This window comes from Sporothrix schenckii, assembly GCF_000961545.1.
Source record: "Sporothrix schenckii 1099-18 chromosome Unknown Cont43, whole genome shotgun sequence".
NCBI classification, from domain to species: Eukaryota; Fungi; Ascomycota; class Sordariomycetes; order Ophiostomatales; family Ophiostomataceae; genus Sporothrix; species Sporothrix schenckii.
The window spans coordinates 1,254,748-1,276,354 of NW_015971144.1; the positions used below are offsets into that span (position 1 = coordinate 1,254,748).

The following is a 21,607-nucleotide window of genomic DNA, read 5'->3' on the forward strand; positions in this document are numbered from 1 at the left end:
CCACATTTTTTAAATCTTCAGCAAATCTTCACCGGCTGACACATTCATGTTGCCTTGGGAATCAACCCTTGCCGCTTGTACCAAGCAACGCCACAGAATCTTTGACGAGGTTGGCAATGTCCTTTCTTGGCTCGGCGCCGCGGGCGTGGGCGATGAGACTCGAGCTCCCTCAGTTATTTGCCGGGATGCAGGGCCAGTTGGGAGCCGACTTGTCGCGGTTGACCAACCATGCGTAGTCGGCAACTGGACCAGTGCACACGGGGAGACGGATGTACCCTGGTGTGGTAATGTCCTGGTTATACAGATCCGTCAAGGTGGTCGGATCGCTCGGGTCGGCTACGGGGGCGTCGTTGGCCAGGCCGTTGGCTTGATACGACCGCACAGAACCGTTGATAATGTCCGTGACCGTGATACCGCCCCAAGCCGTTCCGTCCAGGTCGTCGATACCGGGGGGCGCCGAGAACTTGTTGTACGGGCAGTTGAACTTGGGATAGCAGTATTCTCTGGCCACGCCTTTCGGATACACGAGGAAGTAGAGGTGGTCGTCGATGCAGGCCATGGTCTTCTCTTGGATGGACGAGTCGACGTAGTAATCATAGGCACTGGGCTTGCTGCAGTCGTCACCCGCGTCGAGAACAAACGCGTTGGTGCCGGAGGCACTCCAGACCGACGGGATGGCAAAGGCGTAAAAGGCGCGCATGATGCTGGCGGCGACGCTCGTGGTCGTGGCATTGGACACGCTGAACTGAGGGCTTGCCCCGGACCCCTCCAGAAACTGGCCCTGGCCGACGAGGCTCGTCAGAAGCGTAATGGAATCGTTCGAGCCACTGAACAGGCTTTCGAGCTGCGCTTCCGTGCCGGTGGTCCAGACGTTGATGACCTGGCCGAGGTAGCTGGAAAAGGAATCCTGGTCGCCCGCAGACCACGAGCCTTCGTTGCCTTTGATGTAGATGCCCATGACACTCACTGTAAAGCTCTCGAGAGCCTTCCCGAGATCCTTTCCATTGTCGTATACTTCGGGATTGGTTCTAAAATAGGGCAGGCCTTTTAACAAGCTGTTGAAGACCGAAGAGACGACCATTGTGCCTGCCAGGTTGGACAGTGCGAAGAGAACCGACAACCAAGTATCACTCGGCGGCACAACGGGGGCAAATGTGTCTTCGAAGAAGGGCAGGGAAGGGTCCAGAGAGACGGCAGCCGCCTGGACGATGGCGTCGTGCAAGGTTTCGTACATTTCGTGGACATACACCAGCGAATTCCACAGGACATAGGCCGCGGGGCCGGTGCCGCTAATGTTCTCGACGTCCTTGCACAGCAGGATCGAGTCGCAGTTGCTCGTGGCGGCCAGCGTACCGCAATTGGTGTCTTCGGGGCCGTGAATCGAATTTGAAATAGACTCGCTGAGGTAGATGCCACCGGCGGGCTGGTCCACGGTCGTCCAGACGTTTATGACATCAGCCCACGCATCGGCGCCGTCCAGCTCCGCCCAGCGCTCCTGAGGCGACATTGTCAAGGCATTGACGACAGCCGGGTTGGTACAACTCAGTTTCGTCCAATTGCCGTGAACGGCCGACTTGTCCACCGAAAGTTCCGACATAGGATTCAGGCCCGCCCCGACGGCCTCTAGAAATGCGCCCCACGATTTCGTCACACCAGGCACCGCATTGAACGTCTCGAGATCGCTGGCCCAGTTGGTTGTGCCTCCAAAGCCATAGCTGTTGTACTTTGTCGCACGGGACGACAGAATGCTCGGCGTCATAAAGGACACCCACTGGTCGGTATCGTAAACCAGGATCTGGCTGTCACTGGGTTCATCGTAGTAGTAATGGTCGACACGAGTAGAGTTGATAGTCTCGCGCTTTGTGTTTGTGTTGTTCCCGTCGGAGTGAATGCCGTCAATCGTAATATCCATGCCGGAAATGATAGCGTGGATCTCGGCATCGGCGAGGTAACCGGCTGTGCCTGTGCAAGGGCCAGGGGCGGCAGTGGAGCCCGACGCGCCGCCGCCGTATGTGCACTGCGGATCGTAGCAGTTTGGGTCCGTCATACCGAACGAACGACCGTAACTCGTCACGCCGACAATCACCTTATTGGCGGGCACACCCGCCTTCGTAATCATAGACAGGGAGGTGAGCGTTTCCGTCAGGTTGACGTGACTGCGTAGGCAAGTGCCCGTAGGACAGTCGTCTTGCGAGTAGCTGTTACCGCTGTCCCACTGGCCATGCAGGTCGTACGTCATGTACACGATATAATCCACCACCTTGGAAATTTTCTGAATGGGAAAGTTCTTGAGGTACCAATACGAAGCTGGAGCAGCAATGCTGACGGTCTTGAAGGGCAGGAGGTTTTTGAGGACGACGAGGAAGTCGAGGTAATTGGCGCCGTCATCGGTGCTGGCAGCAGGAATGCCCGGAATGTCCGGGGCACCTGGGTACTCCCAGTCAATGTCGACACCGTCCAAGTTGTGTTGCTTCACAAAGTCAGCAATGGCCATGGCCATCCTGACACGGTTGGCAGCAGTAACACCGTTGCGGAAGATCTGGTAGGTGCTGGGATCTGTGGAGAATGACCACCCGCCAATCGTGATGACGCGATGGACACCCGATCCTAGACGAGCAAAATTGTCAAACTCGTAGCTGCTATAAACAGACCCAACAGACACATTGTAGGTGTCCGGGTCCAGCGTCGCGAACGCAAAGTGAACATGCGTCAGATCCGACGCCAGCTGTGAAATATCCTGGAAGAGGCATTGACGGTCCATACCGTAACCTTCGTAATAGGCCAGTTTGACTGGACTTGACGGCGCCGACCCGGAAACAATGTCGGTGCCACAGTTGGAAATGCAACCGTTGGTGCCTTGTTTGGCCGTTCCCGGGGGGCCAAGGCTCGTATCCACGCAGAAGGTGTCCGTCACGCCGCATTGCCCCCAAATGTCACAACAGGCATTCAGAGGACACGGGTTAAGGCCCGACAAGTTGTACGTGCCACCAGGCCCGGCGACCGTCCCAGTAACCTGGGGTCCGCACTCGGCGTTGGCAACGGCCGCGGGCATGGGCGGCGAGCCCGTGCTCAAGCATATCACGGCACCGAGTAGGACGTTGTTACAGCCTTGCCATCCCCATGTTGCGTTGTTAAAGCTCTCGATGAGGTCGTTGGTCAAGTCGTAGGTGGCCGCAATGGCGGCACAGTTGTCGTTTGCCACAACAGTGTAGCTGTAGCACGATCCGTCGCTGTTGGGCTTGGGCGCGAAATCGGGCAGTGTTCCAGACGAACAACAAACATGCTGACCAGGTGTCAGGGTCGCACAAAGCGACGAATCAGGGTTGTATTTCGTAAAATCCGCCGGAGAAATACCACATTTCGTCGCCAACGACGAGCAAGAATCGCCCGACACGACCTGCACGGTCGAGCAGTCGGCGCGCCGTGACAAGGAAGAGTGGGGATGCGAGAGCAAGCGGCCAGAACGAGACGCCACATGATGGGGGACTGTCCCGTTCAGCGCCGTGCTATTGAGACCGGCGGACGGGATGTCCAGCGGTGTCGTAAATCCAACGGGGCTGACAAACGTCTCGGTCGAGTCGTTGTCAATGCATGTCGCGTTGGACCACGCACGGAGAACCTGCTGCACAGGCGTGAAAGACGTGTTGCTCGTGGCAATGAATCCGATGACATGGTCCGCGTTGTACTGCGTGCCGCACAGCTCCATCACCACCGTGCCGGTGGTCTCCTTGGTGGCTGTCAAGGAAGCTTCAAGGCCCTCAAGCGCACTGGATACATACGACAGGCTCTGCACGTCCTTGCCGACGTAGAGGCCCACGGTACCACCCATGGTCTGCGCAAACAGAATTTGGGCCTGGTCCTTTGGCGACGTCGACGCGGCCGTGGAGCCACTGGCCTTGGCCTGGTATCCGGTATTCAAAAACTTGCGCACTTCCTGCGACAGGGCCCGAAGATCAACGCCTGCAGCGGCGCTCCAGTGTCCAACCTTGAACGTGGCGTTTGACACCGTCTCCTGGACCTGCATGGTCGAGTGGGACGTGCCAGCATCGGCCAGAGAGCCGTTCGAGGCGCAAGCATAGATGCGGTGCGTGGACGACAGATCATCGACCGTATCAAAGAGAGAGATGTGGTAGAAGATGGTCTGGTGACAGGTATCGAAATCTTGGAGGCTCTTGTATGCGGGCCAGTTGGCTGGGTTGGGGCCGGTCACAGTACAAGAAGTAGGACAGCTGTTATTGCGGCTCCGGTAATTGGGAGCAGCCGGTTGGCGGAGCTTGAACTCAGCGTTGACGCCGCCGAGGAGCCCCGACGACAGCAGGACAAAGCCAACTGCCGCCGTGGATAGACTCCACGAGGGAAGCATCGTGACGGATAAAAGGGGAAACAAAGGAAAGAGGTCAACGTAGTCGGAGGTAGAATAAACCGCAATAGGAAGGACCTCGCGGGCTCAAATATAAGGAAGGCACGACGCACTGGGTTGTTATATTGACATCAACAGCGCCGCTGAAGATGGAAAGTGCGACTGGGGTAAAATAAATGCAGTAGGGAAGATGCAGATAATAACAGAAACAGAATGCGGCGAGGGCGAAGAATGTAGGGCTCCGAGATAACAGGATGGAGTTCATCTTGAGGGTCGTCCATGCCATTATATCTCAGATTACAATGCTATTTGCTCGACGCCTGGTCCGACCCTACGCTCCATGGTCAACCGCCAGAGGTGCACGTTTCTGGATGTGCAAGTCTAAGAATAATCAGCACTTCCGCCGTAGGGAAGTATCGATTCTACTCGTCAGTCATCGCCATGTGTAGGACCAGTCTCCTGTCGCTTGTCAAATGTTCCATCATGTGCATGATCCTTGCTTCTCTTTCCTTAATTTGGGTTTGACAGACAACGAACACGCAACCCGACTGCCATGATCCCTGTAGACAAAACGTTACGACATACCACGGTAGCCCAATCTTGTCGCCGGTCCCAATTCATTCCAAAAGGTATCACCGATTCACATGCGTGTTGACTGCAGCGCTCGCGGCAGGCATCTCAAGACGCGCCAAAGTCCAATCCCGGCGGCTATCCTCACGCCAATCTTAGGACGTGGGTAGCATTGAAGATTTGATTTCGACAACGTACGCCAAATAGGACGGGAAAGAGGGCGAACAGATCAAAGGAGGGCAAAGCATGGACATTGTGGAAGACATCCCTAGTAAAATTACGTTAGGAAAGCCAATGGCCAAATTGCAAGGTTCACGTGCGGTACTCTATTTGGAATCTCAGAATGCATTCTTGACTGTAGCACGACGACGATGACAGCGGCTAATCCAGACATGGTGAAAGAGGAACCTGGACTGTCAACATGGGGTCGGGAGGAAAGGTGACCTTGAGGGCGACTAGTCGGTCGAGACCGACGGCCCTGTGGTGCAGTTGGGGAAAGATTAAACGGCTATGGCTTTCCAGGGGCATCGTGGCGCCGTGGCTGGATGCATGCAGGGCTGAGATTGCATCAAAGGATCTAGCGCAGGCGCCGGCCCCTGCGCCATCTTTGGACAGACTTGGGAAATCGTCCGATGCATCCCCTTTGCTTGGCTCCGCCGTCTTATGACCAGCCCAGTGTATCTGACCCGAAAGAATCACGGCACGTTTTCATTTGCCCTTTCCTAAACTCGGGACGAAATAAAAATTTTATTTATTTGGAATTTTCCGCGAGGGGGACCCTAAAATAAAACACGAAACTGTTTAAAAAAAGGTAAACATAAAAAAAGTAAAATCAAAAGAGCCCTACCGAGAAAGACAATGATAAAATGGAGGGCGTCAAATCCTCCAGACGACAAAGTTTCCGTAATATTCTCTTGTAATTTGTCCTTACGCCCAAGAAAGCATGGCGTATAGTCGATTTCGCCAACGTGCTCTCGGCAAGTTCATGTTCTTTGATGGATGAGATCCTACAGCCCTATGAGAGGCAAGCAGTCTGGAGCCAACAAACAATGGTGTTCATGTTCCTTCATACGTGCGGCGGAACACGGTGAGGCAACGTCAGTAGCGGTAAAAGTTGTAAAACGTACTACAGGGGATATCGATAGTTTTCTCACAGGCATTGCCCTATCGCGGTGAGATCTGAATCTGGGGGTCGATCGACGTTGGCGAGGTCTAGATTGTAAAATTTTAATATGGAGAGACCCAAGGCGAGGACGACCAACCGTGCAAAGGACCGACCCATACGGAGCATTAAAGGGAAGATTAGGTTGACGTCCAAGAAGAAAACAGAGTAGCCTAATGGAGTCATGGCTGTTTTTGGTACAATAGAGTTGATCATTACGGGCATGATTTTCTGGTGAGGACTACCAGGTAGCTGGAGGAGGGCTAAAAAAATACAAATAAACAGATGGAGGATGGGGCATCCATCACGGTTGTACAGCTGGTTGACAGTAGAGGAAGGCAAACAAAATATCAATAAATAACAGGGGCTTGAAAATTCGAAGGATAAAAAGGGCCGACAATTGAGGCAGTGAAACGCAACAGTAGAAAGAAAAGAATCTCTAAACAAAATCGTTGATAGAATAGCAACCTGCAAAGTAGCCATCGCTTCAATGGTTGCATTCGAATTTCGTTTCGATTCGACCATTGTCGCTTCCGGGCAGGCAAATGTGTTGTTTTCGGGATAGAGATCCACTTTTCGGTTTATTCGCCAATCAGGGGCGTTTGTGACATTCCAAATTTATTAGTCCAAAAGCCTTCCTTCGCGCCCTCATGCATTGGAACGCATCAAGATTGTCTACCGACGATAGGAGTCGGATCCCTGCAGTTCGAAAGAGGATGAGTTCAAAACAAACGACGAATGAGGGACCTGGAAAACCATGAAAAGTAACCTCATGGATGAATCAGGAAAATAACTGCGCGCGAGAAAACAAGCTTCAGTCGCTAAAATAAGCATATGCAAGGAATATCGAATTGCAATTCGTCCCCCACGCGCGGGACGCGCCACTGGGTCGATGGGGACGAGCACGGCCAAGCCGACGTGGCATCACAACGACAAATTCATACGACGTCCCGGCAGGATTCTACCAAGAAGAGAAGCTAGGATCAAGGGAATGAAACGTCATTTTCATGAAACAAGCGAAGCGCGAACAAGAAAATAAAAGAAGAGAAAAAGAAAAAAAGAAAAAAAGAAAAAAAAGGAAACAAAAAGACGCCCATGATTTTGTATGACCAGTCAATATTGGAAACTACTTCGGCAGCCAACACCGGCAAGTGGCAGAGATAGATTTTGAATTTGCTTGCCCCCTGCCCTTGTTCTCAAATCCTTTGAGCACGCAGCATCTCGAATGACTATCAGAACGACAGAATGAAGCACCGGGCTTCAAATATGGTGGTTACTTACCAAACTTGTCGTCTCGAGTAGTCAAGCGCCTAAAACAAAGAAGCATTTGCCCTGGTAAGAGCCTTTTTATACGGGAGACGAAAGGTAAAATAATTGGGGGATTAGAAGTTGGATCCGTGATGACTAGCGAATATCCCACCGCTGTACGTTTTCCACTTTGTCTTGTCACACTCCTGCGTATCTTGGGCTCTGGCAACGTTTCGATATCTTCTGAGATTGACATTTGACGCTTGTAAATGTGAAAAAGGGCCGCCCACCCCATATCGGAGATAAAATGCACCGTCTCGTGAGCCCATCAACCAACAACACTTAGCGACGCGGAGAGGAAGTGTGCATTTAGACTCGCACTTACACAGATGCTGTAACACTTCGTAGAGGCAACATCAAAAGACTATACAGTTCATCGGATCTGCAAAAGGACCGCTCGATTTTACCAAACCACCAGATAGAGTTAACGTAAACAACAATTGGTTAATACATCGAAACGACCTCGACATTCCCGCAAAAGTGATTAACGACGATGCCGTCCCTGACTGTCTGCTCTGATGGACAGTTGGGTGCATACTGGTCAATCTGTCCAAGGGATGGCGCCGAATATGGGGTGGTGGAAGCTGACAAGACGCGGCGGTTTTCTGGCCCGGGATGTCATGTTTCGTCACATTCAGTTCAAATTTATTACTTTGCTGTCGATTAATGTATCGTTCAATGTAGTTGAAATCCCTATGAAGAGTCAACCGTAATGATAGCTACTAGTTAAGACTTTCTACAAGGAGGCCAACTTCGGACGGTCTTTGTCGCCACATTTAGTCTTATAACCGCATCCTCCACGAGGAAAACCTTGCACTTAACAAAGTAAACAGAGCGTATAATGTAAAATAAGTTGGTTCGTCGGTTCGTGAATCCAGCTTTCTGTTCATGTAAAATCATCTTTGAGTCACATGATCACGTGGTTTGCATGCAGCTTGAGAACGTATAGATTTGGGGGCTGAAACACGTCTTCTGAATTGACTCATTCCTTTTATTTCTCCTTCACCACATCAACGACAACATGGCTACCCAGAATTCTGCTACATCGTCGCGACCAGGCGGTCAGTTAAAAACGCCTAAAGGAACTCGCGATTGGGTCAGCCGTGATCTCCTGCTACGTGACCATATATTGTGAGTAGTCGGGAGAATGCTGTATAACTGTTGGATTGTGATGCAGGAGGTGTTTTCGTCTCCTCTAACAGGCCAGCCGGACAATCAGTACAGTCCTGGAGCGCCACGGCGGTGTTCCTCTCGACACGCCCGTCTTTGAATTGCGCGACATTCTTGCTGAAAAGTATGGCGAGGACGCGCGGCTCATTTACAATCTGGAAGACCAGGGCGGCGAGGCCTGTTCTCTGCGCTACGACCTCACGGTTCCGTTTGCGCGGTGGCTGGCCATGCGCACCGACGTGCAAAACATCAAGCGCTACCAAATCGCCAAGGTGTACCGGCGCGACCAGCCGGCCATTACCCGGGGCCGCCTGCGCGAGTTTTACCAGTGCGACTTTGACATCGCGGGGACGTACGATGCGATGATCCCCGACGCCGAGATCCTGCGCATTGTGTCCGAGGTCTTCACAGCCTTTGGCATGGGCGTCACGGTGAAGTTGAACCACCGCAAACTGCTGGACGGCATGTTTGCCGTGGCGGGTGTGCCGGCCGACAAGATTCGGGCGATCAGTTCGGCTGTCGACAAGCTCGACAAAGCACCCTGGGCGGAGGTGAAGGCAGAGATGCTCCAAAAGGGCCTGGACGAAGCGGTGGCCGACCGTTTGGGTCGCTACGTCCGGCGCAGTGGCAGTCTGCCGACCTTGCTCGACGAGCTGCGACTTGACACAAAACTGTGCGAGGTCGAGAGCGTCGCCGCAGGCATGGCCGACTTGACGCGATTTGCCTCCTACCTCGACGCTATGAACGTGTTGGACACAGTGTCGTTTGATCTGTCTCTCGCACGCGGGCTGGATTACTATACGGGGGTTATTTACGAGGTAGTCCTGCCTGGTACCGAGGTCGGGAGCATCGCTGCCGGCGGCCGCTACGACAATTTGGTGGGCATGTACGGCAAACGTCCCGTCCCCTGCGTCGGCATCTCCTTTGGCGTCGACCGCATCTTTACGCTTCTTGACGCGCAGCGCAACCAAAACAAGAAAAGCGGCCCAGAGCTTGCGCATGAGGCTGATGTGTACATCGTGGCCTTTGGGGGAAAGGAGTTCGATGGCCTCCTGGCCGACCGGATGCGCGTCGCCAGCCAACTCTGGGATGCCGGCATCCGTGCCGAGTTTTGCCCAAAGTGAGGCCCAAGCCGCTGCAGCAGTTCAATTCATCAGAGGGCGTACCGGTTGCCGTTATGCTAGGCCAAGAGGAGCTGGCCGCAGGGCAGGTTCGCGTGAAGCAGTTGCACATAGGGGACAAAAATGCTTCGGGGAAGGACAAGGGGCAGCTTGTTTCCATAGACAATCTCGTGAAGGAGGTACGGAAGTTGTTGGACGCTTCCACTTTGGGATAATATATCCTAGAAAATTATTTTCAGGGAGGGTAGGGTTGTATATCGGCATGATTGTAATGAGTCGTTAGGCTAGAGCAGGCGTCTATGAATCTAAGTGAATGGAGATGTCCGACCTTTACGAGCTCATAATATACGAGTATAACCTATACTATGTCGACGACAAACAATACGCCAAAATATTATCGTGTAAGCTGACTAATATAGGATTGTAGAGGAATGTCAAGCTTTCTCTGAGCATGGACGTCTCAAAACAAATTCGGCAAGGGAGGTGTGCTAAATAGCGTACGTCGAGCATCCAAATGTCACACTCTATATGCTCCAACCTCTTCCCTATTCACATTTATTGGTCCTCGTTACACCCATCGTACCATCTTCTCACCTACGCGGCTCATCGTTCGGCACATGAACCACCTCGGTGCTTGTGAATGATGATGACTACGAGCCAGACCGTTGACGTCGTGCATAGCAATAACCAACAGACGCTGCACTAAACATTATTCTCTGTAAGAACGAGAAAATAACGGTTAGCGATACGACGGATACGACGAATACTCCTTGCAGCCTGGAATTTTACGACCTATCTAGACCTGCGAAATACCGACAATATTCCAGTCATTAGCAATGTTATCACTGTGGACGAGGGGGAAAAATGTCCAACAGATGTACATTACAGAACTGCATTGTTTTTCCCATCATCGGATTTTTTAATATGTGATTAAGCGTCCGCAACTAGCCGGAAACTAAGAGATCGTCTCATATCATCACCAACTGGAACCGACCCAGAGAAGTCGAGATCCGATCTCGTCTGGCTCCCAGGGATGTCTAAAAATATATTCCGCATGCACAGAGACTATATCCTACTTCCTGCCGCCAATTTCCGTTCCTGATAAGAATTACTTCCAAGTGAAAATTTCTGTTTTCAGTAATGCCCCCCAGTTCTCTAATGTAGAACGCCTCCAAGCGGTTCCAAGATGCTTCCAAGTGGTTCCACGAATTTTCATACCGGTTCTTACCTTCGTCGTCACATTACGCACCAGCCGCCCCTCGATTCGTATGTCCCTCGCGTTCCATCCCGACTCTTGCCACATGCTTTTATCCTGGCCTTCTTTGATGGGCATCTTTGAAATCACTGATCATGTCGGTCCACATGTCGGCGGTCAAAGGTACCATGAGATTGTATAACTCTCGTAACATTTAGTAGCGCATCTGTGATTTGATACACGACCAGGACTTCCGTATATTTATCGGATGAAAGCTGTCCGAACAAAGTGAGGCCCATAGACGAATTCAAACTATGGGTTGTGAAGAAGAGGACTGAATCTATTCAGATGAAACAAGCGACATCACAGTGTGTATATACCTGAGTAGCCTTACACATCCCGTTGCTGCCACCTTTCTCAGTTAAGGCTTGCCATCCCTACGTGTTCTCGGATAATCGTTATTTCTTTGCGCCCGTCTCTTCACTTTGTCCTGTCCTCCTCGTTTTATTATTTATTCTGTCTTTTTCCATTTTCTTCTTCCTTCTTCTCTGCTACCATCTCGATCTACTTGCATCTGCAATCTGAACCCCACCGTTCGTTGCAAGGCCCGTTTAGATTTGTTTTTTATTCATATTCATTTCATATTTTGCATCCATCACGCTCGCTTTATGTCAATTTGTCCGAGTTGAAGCACGCATCATGAAGACCTCTGCCTTTATCACGCTGGCCCTTGCTGGGTCGGCGCTTGGTGTCCGCCGCGGCAACTGGAGCCCTGACGATGGTGGCGATGGTTGGTCCCCGACCGACTCGGGCAGCTGGGGCACCGAGACGTCCGACACTTGGACGTCGGAGACCTGGAGCTCGGAGACCTGGAGCTCGGAAACCTGGAGCTCGGACTGCACCACCTCCACGACCCCTGCTCCGCCTCCGCACACCACCACGCATAAGCACTCGTCTATCCCGCACCACTCGTCTGTCCCCCATCACTCGTCGGTTCCTCATCATTCGCACACGACGGCGCCGCCACCACCGCCTGTGACGACGACCACCTACGTGACGACGTCCATCTGCCCGGTGACCACCCACAGCACCAGCTCCGGCAGCATCGTTCCGGTGACAACGTACGCTCTACTTACTCAGTGTCCCTTTCGTTTTGAAGTTATTTTGATTGTTTTTGTGCTGACATCATAGACACTCGACCTCGGTCTGGACTGTCACCACCGAGTGCCCGCCTGGCCCTACAACGTCAGCGCCTGCTCCTCCAGGTCCCCATGGGCCTGGACACAAGAACAATGGGACAGCCCCTCCGGGGCCCCCTGGGCCTGGTCACAATAGCCACAGCACCGCTCCTCCGGGCCCCCCTGGGCCTGGCCACAAGGGCAACGGCACCACTCCTCCCAGCCCCCCTGGGCCTGGCCACAAGGGTAACGGTACCACGCCTCCCGGTCCCCCTGGACCTGGCCACAAGGGCAACGGCACCACACCACCGACTACGCCGACGCCTTGTCCCAGTGGTAACAGCACTACCCCTACGGTTCCCGGTACCAAGGGCAACGGCACCACGCCAACGGCCCCCCCTTCCAGCCATGGGGGTAACGGTACAACCCCCCCGACACCTCCGACCCCGTGTCCCAGTGGTAACAGCACTACCCCTTCGGCGCCTGGTACTAAGGGCCACGGCACCACCCCGCCGACGTCTCCGACGCCGTGTCCCAGTGGTAACAACACCACCCCGCCGACTTCTCCGACACCTTGTCCCAGTGGTAACAGCACCACTCCTGTGAACCCCGGGCATCAGGGCAACGGCACCGTCCCGTCGAACCCGGCTGCCGTGGTGTCCCATCCTAGCGGAGCTCCTCCCCCGCCCCCGGCTCCGGGCTCGCCCTCCACGTCGGGAACTCCTGGGTCTCCTGGGTCTCCTGGATCTCCCAAATCTCCTGAGTCTCCCGAGTCTCCCGAGTCTCCTGAATCTTCCGGGGGCCATCCTGGCCCCAGCCATGGCAACGGCACCAGTGCCCCTGAGCACCCTGGCCCGGCCGCCTCAAGCAGCCCTGGCGGCCACGGAAACGGCAACGGCAACGGCGGCAGCTCCAACAAGCCGCCCACTGTTCCCACTAGCGATGCCTTCCACACCTCGGCCAAGGCGACCACGTTCGTTGGTCTCCTGGCCGGTCTGACCGGTGTGGTCCTGCTGCTGTAAAGCGTCGGCATCGTCTCAGCATCGTCCTTTTCTCTTTATTCTGATTCGGCGAGGCACCCGACCACCACGACCAGCACAAGTGCGATGGAGAGTGGCAATTCTTTGAGCAATTCAATCAGTTTGAAGGCCCAATGATTTGACTTTCTGTTTGCATCCTTTGTCTTGGGGTTCTCTTCGTCGTCTACAAAGGGTCTGGAGAACAGGGTCGAACCTGGAGTTTTGGAGTTAAGGAGTTTCGGAGTTTGGGACTCGTGAACTTTGGCCTTTGGGAACTTGGGAGTTTGGGGTCTTTGGAGTTTGGGAACCTTGGAGTTTGGGAACCTTGGAGTTTGGGAACCTTGGAGTTTGGGAACCTTGGAGTTTGGGAGGCTGGCGTTAAGGAGTTGTGATGTGACAGGTATGGCTGCGTCCCGTGGTTCTCCATCGTCTTTGCTTTTTCAAGAGCTCAGTTTTGATTCCATGGAAGAGACCGTTCCGTTTCCGTCCTTTTCTGGGTTTTTTTTGTCTCTTTGTAGTCTTTTTTTCCCCAGACGATGTACTGAGAGGAGTGGGTGGCTTTGAAGAACGGGGCATTGGGTACGCCTGTCCTTTGAATTTTTATTGACTTTTGTCATAACTTTGATTGCTGTCATAACTTGGCACACCCTCGTGCTCAAATTTTGTATGTAGAATTTGGTTTGTTTAGATTTCTCTTTTCATTCCTTTTGTTTTCTTCCTTTTCTTGTTTTGGGATGGGTTTTGGCTTCCATTTTCACCGCATACTGAATTAATGTTTAATATATCACTAAAAGAAATGGAACAAAACTAATGGTTTTTGCTTTATTGTAAATTGCTAAGTTTTGCATCATAACTTGACCAGAATTGAAGCTGCTTAAAAAACAGTAAACATACAAATCCAAAAGACTAACTATGAGGAGTAATTTGGCCTTTGGTGTTGACATATTGATTTTTGCAGGGTTGCAGAAATTGATGCTCAAGGCAAACAAACCTCAGTAAAGAGGTAGAACAGGAGAATCGCGAAACATCTGAAAATAGGGTGCTATTCCTACCAGGTACTTCTATCCATTGCGAAATTTACAGTGTTTTACTAATAGCCACCGTGAATGGCGTCGTTGGGGCAAAAACGACGTGTAGCGAACTATCCAGAATAGTTGGACTGTGCACAGGTGGCGACAGCTGTACTCCGATCACACAAGCATCGCCTTTGACCCTGCCATCAAGGGAGTCAACCACCAAGGAGATCTAGTATTGGGTACTATTTCATTGCCGGCAAATGTACGCAGGTCAGAGACAGATGATGGAATCCAAAGGCCAACGCCGAGGCAGAATTTGATGCCGCCGCTGTGCAAAGGTACGTCACAGGCACACCTCCAAAAAACGTCTGCATTGTCTCGCACAATTATACGTGAGGCCTTTGGTGACGCACAGCAGAATAAACTTTGTTGTAGCTGTATAGTTGCATAGCAGCCTGATTCGCTCTTTCTAACAATGCTGTATACCACGTGATGCAAGTCTCCAAGACGGTGATGTGAATATGGTAAGCCTAAGATAAGCCAACAAAATGCAGAGTGTATAAGTATAAAGCTCAGAATAGAACAATCAGAATATGGGCGCAAAAATCAAAGCATAAATCATTTTTTAAAGCAAGTCTTCACGAGCTTGGGTGAGACGTTTGATGACAAGAAGCTTGTCAGCGAATCGTCCGTCGAGGAGGGTCGATTTGACAGTACATGGCCTGTGTCGTGGCAGACACAGCACATTCCAGCCGCTGTCAGGCGGTGCCGTTATGGGGTGGTTGGTCAATAATTGTGTTGTATTTGTCGTTGTCTGCAAGGGCCACGCTATAATGAGACGCCGCTGGAGGTGCCCTTGTCGGAGGCTGCCGTCGTTGGGGCCGGGACGGCGATGGGTGCGGATTTGCTGCCCTTGGTGGCGGTCGCCAGGGCCTGCGCACGACCCTGAATGGTCAGCGGGCCAAGCTCCTGGAGCATTGCCTCGCGCACACTTTCGGTGAGCGCGGTGACGTCGTCGGTGGTGAGACCGGTGGTCGGAATGGGCTCGAGGACTACACAACGTTAGGAGCTGGTTGACAAGTCAAAGAACAAAACAACAAGAACAGAAAAGAAAAAGGATGCATGGTACGACGACGAACGTACCCTTGATCGGGATCTTGCCCGGCAGGAAACGGAGTTTGCCCGTCGAGTAGAGGTGGCTGTAGTTGGCGACGACGACGGGCACAACGGGCACGCCGGCCTGGACGGCCAAGTGGAAGGCGCCCTTCTTAAAGGGCAGCAGTGTCGCCTCCTGCGCATAGCTGCGGGTGCCCTCAGGGAACATGTAGACGCTCTGGCGCTGCGACAGGATGGCGTCGGCGGCACCGCGCATAGCGGAGCGGGCGTCCTTGCTGTTGGCGCGGTCGATGAAGATGGTGCCACTGAGGCGCATGAACCAGCCCAAGAACGGGTAGTTGCGCAGCGAGCTCTTGGCCGTGACACTGCAGTACTTGGGGAACATGCACCCCAGCATCAAGACATCGAGGGCCGTCTGGTGGTTGCCGACAAAGACGGCCGGGCGTGTGCCGCCCAGGTAGTCGTGGGGGTCCTCCACCTCAAACGTGATTCCCGTGAGCAGCGACATGGTGAACTTGAAGGCACGGGCGGTGGCCCACTGGGCGCTTTGCCAGCGGCTGCCGCCGGACAAGCGCAGGGCGATGGAAGCAAAGACGCCGTAGATCGCGCAGAAGACGAGGGCTATCCACGAGGCCAGGGTGCGAGCGGCAAAGCCGGCGAGGGGGCTGACGTAGGCAAGCAGGTAGAACATGACGACGACAATAAAATAGCGGACCAGGAACCACGCGAGGGCCGAGCCGACGGCAGAGAGGACGGCGACCATCGTGGTCGACGGGTTCGGTGTTGAAATGGGGAGAGGGATGGCGAGGCGAGCGTGTTGTCAGAAAGCGTCGTGGGCTGGGGAGAACTGCAGACGTATGTTTCGCCCAGCTGAGCGCTAAGTCTTTTGTGATTTTCTGGCTTGTGATCGAGGGCCGCTCACACGGCAGTCACACTGGCACACACTCGCACAGAAACACAAATTTGGGGGTTGAGTCTCAGCCAGCCACTCAAACTGTGTCCTTCTCCGTTACCCCAAAGACGGTAAATGGCGGGTGCTTTTTCAGGCAGGGTCCGAATGCGACGTTGCGGAAGAAGCGAGTGGCGGGCGCGGAGAGGTTGTCGAAAGGGCTCTGTAGATTGCAAGATCCTTGCGGCTGTGACTGTGCAAGACGACCGAGGAAGCGAGAGACGATCGGTGTCGTGTACAGAGTCTCGTCGGAGGCGGTGGAAGTTGAGGTTGTTGTAGTGGCAGGCAGGGATCGTTTTCAACGGATAAACTATTTAAATTTCTTTAACTTTTAAATGGGGAATTTCTCTTCGCCTAACATTTTGTTGGGATGGCGGGGCCCTGCCGAATGTGGAAGGCACGAGCAAGGCACGAGCCAAAAGCTCCTGGAGCTATTTGGACGGCGGAATGGTGTCCACAACAGCAGGAAATGTTTAGGAGCAAAAGTAATATAAATACGCAACAATATTATGAAGCGAGGAAGTATACGTAATTGACAAAACAAAAGGATGCTCCTCGACAGTAGGCTTTTGTTGATTTCACTGGAAAGTTGACGGTGCCATTGCCTGGTAGGGAAAGAGCCTTGACTCTCGTGGGGACCATATGCCTTCACCTTGGTACTGTGATTGGTTCAAATTCAGGCACTCGTAGGAAAGCCGAGGAACTGGGCCATAGCCAGGTTGGGTGGCTCTTGCCTTGGCTCTGCCATGGCTCACAGTGCCAAATAGCGTAAGGCTGCCTATGCACACTGTAGCATACAATAGCCGACAGGGCGCAGCTTCCCAAACAAACATGGAGGATTCCACCGAAGTCAATTGACGACTATGGAGCTGCCTCACGACAACAAACCACACGTCTCGACAGCCAGCCTGTCCCACGCTATGACGATTGGCCCCATCCGACTGCCTCGGTCCTGGATTCTGCGACGCGCAGACATCGCACAATAGAGAAAGAAACGGACCATTGCCAAGGGGCTACGGCACAGCGAGACGATTGCATCGACGGACGACGATAGGCCGTCAGGGTACATCTCAACTCGGAATTGGACCATCAGTGCCTGAGAAGCCAGCATCGATCAACAAAACACGACCAGACAGACACGATGGCATCGAGCACAGCGGAACCTTCGACGCCGCGGCGCGAGAATGCGGCGCCGGCTCCGATCACACCTGCGGGACTGCTCCCCGACCGGCCGCCGATTGCTGCCCTTTTTTTGATCGAATTTGACGTCAAGGCCGGCTACACCATTGTCTGGAAGCAGGCCACACCCGGGCTGGACCTGAGTGGTGCTGTCGAGTACAAGAGCCTGCCATCTGGTCTGCACGCCGTGTCGGAAGATCTCATCTACTTTGTGCATGAAGAGGCTAGCAACGGCGATGCTGGCTCGACATCGAGCACGCCCCCCTCCGACACCACCGGCTATGCGGGCCTCAGCGCGTTTGTCAACCTGCCGACCGAAGAGGCGGGCGCCCGCAACGCGCGCATGATTGCCGTCGGTGTGCTGGTCCGGCGCAGTTACGGCCGGCTTGGCCGTGCATGGCGACACGCTGCAGCGTTGATGGACATGGCTCGACAGTTGGCTGCCGACAGCACGCAGGTGCCATTGTTGGAAGCGTACTGGCTCAAAAACGGCTCGACGGGCGCGGCTAGTGCTGCGTCTCCCGTGGCGGATGAGCGCCCACTGCTCCAAATCACCGATTCGCCGTTGGGCTCGCCTGCCGTGCCCGTTCCCCCGCCCATGGGCTACCGGCCGCAACCTTCATTGGCAGTGCCAAAACATTCGCGCAGCCGCTCTGTCTCGGACGGAACCGCCCTCCTTCTACCCCCTGGCCACCGCCTGTCGCCGCACCATCCGGCCTGGAGCCTGACGACGCTGCTCGACACGTTTGGCCCGCTCATTTTCCCCATCTACCGCGCGGCCCTGCTGCGGAAGCGAATCTTGATCTCGACCCACGCGCCCGTGCGGGAGACCAACAATTTCGGTATGTCCCTGTGGTGTGCATTCGACATGCTGTATTTTCTCTGCTAACAGGCTAGTGTACAACATTTCGGTCCTGGCGAATGTTCCTAATTCGGCCCTTGATCTCGTCGAACCTTCGGCCGTCGCCCACCAACGCATCCGTCCCTTATTTACCATCGGGGTCAACGACATTACCTTCCTGATGGATGACCTAGCCGCCTCGAAACGGGCAACACGTGACACTGCTGAGGCAGGAGGAGCAACCCTGCTCGACAACAGCAAACCCGCATACACGGGACCAGGCTGGATCGCCTGTACTACCGACAGCATCCTGGCTATGAAGAGCGACCTCTGGGACGTGTTGATTACAATGCCACCTCCAGCAAGTGCCCACCAGGCATCACCAGTGAAGCCGTCACCGTCCTCGTCCTCGTCAGCACGAACGGCGGGTGTCAAAGACAGCAAATCTGAGAAAATCTGGCCGACGGTCGAGATTGCAAAGGGCGTGCCACTCAAGGCCACCCAGCGTGACCTGCGCCGCTACAAAGCGCTGGTGGCCGGCCTGGAGAGGCTGGCAGGCCGTAGCGAGTCGCTCTCGAGTCAAGCAGACGCACAACTCACCGACGCTTCCGAATCTATCGTGGAGCCGACAACCTGGGCCGCCTTGGCGTACCACGGCTTTATGTGGTGGGCCAGTGCTGGTGAACAGAGCCGGTCTGGGGAAACAGACGAGACGATTCATGACGCACAGCTTCTGGCCGACATTGCGCCTCCTCGGCCACAAGTGGCGCCATCTGACAATCCCCAGTCGCCCTCTGCGAATGCCAACCTCCTCGACTCGGTCACGTCCCTGACGGCAGGGCGGGCACCAGCGGACGAGATGGACGGTAGTAATGACAATGGCACCGACGAAGACGACAATGAGGGCGAGGAGCGTGCTCGCCTGGAGCTTGCTATTATTACCTACTTCCACCGCCTCACCACGCAGATTCTATCAGTGCTGTCAGACATTGTCGAGGGCAGCGATGACGACGAGTACGAGGAGGACGCGTACTACGACGACGACGACGGCGAGGGTGCCTATTATGAGGATGATTACGATGACAATGATGATGCAACCAATGCGGTCCGCGGCAGTGGCGAGGGCGATGGTATAGTGGGTCAGTCCAGTCGGTCGTCTGACGACGATGACCTCGTGGATGCGCGCCGTAGCGGTCTTTCCGGCGCCGCATCGTCGTCAACAGCGCTTCTCCTTAGGAGACGTGGTGGCCGTACTTCGTCATCCTCCTCGGCGCGACGACATCGCAACAACAATGCCAACAACAACAACAACAACAACAACCGCAGCCACGCTCGGCTCTACCCGCAGCCTTCGACTCATACCCTCCGCGTCGACAGCGATGCCGTCTCGCGCATGGGCTTGGATGTGTGGAGCCAGGCGGACGCTGCGTTTGTTCGGGACATTGCGCAGCAGTACTTTTCTGTCGGCAGCGGGCTACGTAGCCAGCGTGCCGTGCACGTGGAAAGCAAGGGCATCGAGGTGTGCGGGCTCAAGATCTGTTGACTCTCTGCTGGCGGTCTGGGCATGGGTATGGCGACGGCCACCACAGCGCTTGTCGTTGTGGGCGCTGCTTTGGCGATTGCCTATGTCTAGACTGCCATTGTTCGAGTTTGTATCCGTTTCTTAAGTGTGCTCTGATCGCCCCTTGATCTCCATTCTCTCCTCTTCCTGCTTCTGGACGGCCTCTCTGTGGGTTTTTTATTTCGGAGGGGGCCTCGTGGCGTCCTCGATGGCTCCGCTTCCTTTTACAACCACCTACTCTACGCACTACTCAACTACCTCTCTCTTTCTCTCCCCCATGCCCTTCCCTCGCACCTTTTCTACCCTACGCAACAGTATATGCGGGGAGGGTATCTGGCTTCTATAGCGTGTTCGATTCCATGCGTCTGTCCTACTATTTCCCGCCCTCTTGTCATTCTGTTTTTTCCTGGGACGATTGGCTCACAAGGCTACACATGGCGTTTATTCCATATATTTGCTTTTGTTCAATACGGATTTTTTTGGTCACGCTCATTTTCAAGATGCATATGTTCTTGGATTTCAATGCACGACATAATTGGTGCTTTGTTATACTTCATTGGATGTTCGGAGACAAAAGAAAAGAATACGGTGCTACCTGGTGTTTCCCGCTCTCAACTAAAAAACAGCCCGGCGCCCCTTGCCCTGGGACAGAAACTGGCAAGAGAGCATTGACCGTCGACGGGCTTTCCCAATACAACGAAACTATGTGCGGCCAGACGCTTAGTAGTTGCTGTCGTTGTTGTCGTTGTTGTTGCCGCCGTAGCCGCCCGAGCCGGTGTTGCCCGACGAGCCGTAGCTGTCATCGCCACCACGGCCGCCGCGGTTGCCCGAGTTGCCCGACGAGCCATAGCTGTCGTCGCCGGAGCTGCCACCGAAGCCACCGGAGCCCGAGTTGCCGGAGCCGTAGCTGTCCGAGCCCGAGTTGCCCGAGTTGCCCGACGAGCCGTAGCTGTCGTCGCCACCGCGGCCGCCGCGGCTGCCCGAGTTACCCGACGAACCGTAGCTGTCGTCACCAGAGCTGCCACCGAAACCACCGGAGCCCGAGTTGCCCGAGTTGCCCGACGAGCCGTAGCTGTCGTCACCGCCACGGCCACCACGGTTACCGGAGTTGCCCGACGAACCGTAGCTGTCGTCGTCACCGCGGCCGCCGCGGTTGCCCGAGTTGCCCGACGAGCCATAGCTGTCGTCGCCGGAGCTGCCACCAAAGCCACCGGAGCCCGAGTTGCCGGAGCCGTAGCTGTCCGAGCCCGAGTTGCCCGAGTTGCCCGACGAGCCGAAGCTGTTGTCGTCGTTGCGGCCGCCACGGCCACCGGAGCCGCCGAAGCTGCTGTCATCGTTGTTGTTGCCGCCGAAGCCGCCGGAGTTGCCTCCGTAGCCAGACTGCATTGTTAGCGACGATGGGTCACGGGTGGATGGACTGTCATGAGTGGGGGTGTGGACTCACGTCGTTGTTGTCGTTGCCGTAAGACATTGTGAAGGGTGGGATAGGAAGTGGTTTGTGGGTAGAAGAAACTGAGGATGATGATGAGGGGTGAAAGAAGAAACAAGAAACGGGAAGCTCGAGGGGATGGGGGGGAGCTGACAGGTACTTATGTACTCTTATGTTTCTGAGCGTGGCACAGGAGAGGAAATTGAGAATGAGGGACAGAGACCGTTACGAGGAGAGGGGCAGGAAAGAGGGAGCTTTCAGAGTGCAATGACCTCAATGGATAGGTTGGCCGGGGAAGCTCAGCTGTCGTCGAATGGGGCAACCGGGACGATACATACGTTGGATAGGAGAGCTAGGCAGTGTACAAAGTATTGACGAGGCGTAGGTCGATCCCTTGGTGGGTCTTGGGGCACTTACACGATGTATGGTGCTA

The 21,607-nt window shown here is 54.3% G+C and overlaps 7 protein-coding genes across 7 annotated transcripts; 4 read left to right on the top strand and 3 right to left on the bottom strand.

Annotated features, from left to right (window-relative positions):
* Positions 1-169: 169 nt before the first annotated feature.
* On the bottom strand, positions 170-4,363 carry SPSK_02155 (uncharacterized protein; the record flags this gene model as incomplete). The annotated part of the gene is made up of 1 exon (XM_016729032.1): positions 170-4,363. The coding sequence occupies one exon, from the start codon at positions 4,361-4,363 to the stop codon at positions 170-172; it is 4,194 nt and encodes a 1,397-aa protein (XP_016589131.1).
* A 988-nt stretch (positions 4,364-5,351) lies between these two features.
* Positions 5,352-5,597, top strand: SPSK_02875 (uncharacterized protein; the record flags this gene model as incomplete). The annotated part of the gene is made up of 1 exon (XM_016729737.1): positions 5,352-5,597. One exon carries the CDS (start codon positions 5,352-5,354, stop codon positions 5,595-5,597), a length of 246 nt encoding a protein of 81 aa, XP_016589132.1.
* Positions 5,598-8,421: 2,824 nt separating this feature from the next.
* Positions 8,422-9,694, top strand: SPSK_02552 (histidyl-tRNA synthetase; the record flags this gene model as incomplete). Its single annotated transcript, XM_016729421.1, has 2 exons — positions 8,422-8,531; positions 8,608-9,694. 2 exons carry the CDS (start codon positions 8,422-8,424, stop codon positions 9,692-9,694), a joined length of 1,197 nt encoding a protein of 398 aa, XP_016589133.1.
* A 1,891-nt stretch (positions 9,695-11,585) lies between these two features.
* Positions 11,586-13,086, top strand: SPSK_02463 (uncharacterized protein; the record flags this gene model as incomplete). Its single annotated transcript, XM_016729333.1, has 2 exons — positions 11,586-12,007; positions 12,078-13,086. 2 exons carry the CDS (start codon positions 11,586-11,588, stop codon positions 13,084-13,086), a joined length of 1,431 nt encoding a protein of 476 aa, XP_016589134.1.
* A 1,841-nt stretch (positions 13,087-14,927) lies between these two features.
* SPSK_02631 (lysophosphatidate acyltransferase) lies at positions 14,928-15,978 on the bottom strand (the record flags this gene model as incomplete). The annotated part of the gene is made up of 2 exons (XM_016729499.1): positions 14,928-15,151; positions 15,243-15,978. The coding sequence occupies 2 exons, from the start codon at positions 15,976-15,978 to the stop codon at positions 14,928-14,930; spliced, it is 960 nt and encodes a 319-aa protein (XP_016589135.1).
* A 1,327-nt stretch (positions 15,979-17,305) lies between these two features.
* On the top strand, positions 17,306-19,727 carry SPSK_02260 (uncharacterized protein; the record flags this gene model as incomplete). Its single annotated transcript, XM_016729133.1, has 2 exons — positions 17,306-18,185; positions 18,241-19,727. 2 exons carry the CDS (start codon positions 17,306-17,308, stop codon positions 19,725-19,727), a joined length of 2,367 nt encoding a protein of 788 aa, XP_016589136.1.
* Positions 19,728-20,465: 738 nt separating this feature from the next.
* Positions 20,466-21,216, bottom strand: SPSK_02733 (Ddr48p; the record flags this gene model as incomplete). The annotated part of the gene is made up of 2 exons (XM_016729600.1): positions 20,466-21,125; positions 21,190-21,216. 2 exons carry the CDS (start codon positions 21,214-21,216, stop codon positions 20,466-20,468), a joined length of 687 nt encoding a protein of 228 aa, XP_016589137.1.
* Positions 21,217-21,607: the final 391 nt, after the last annotated feature.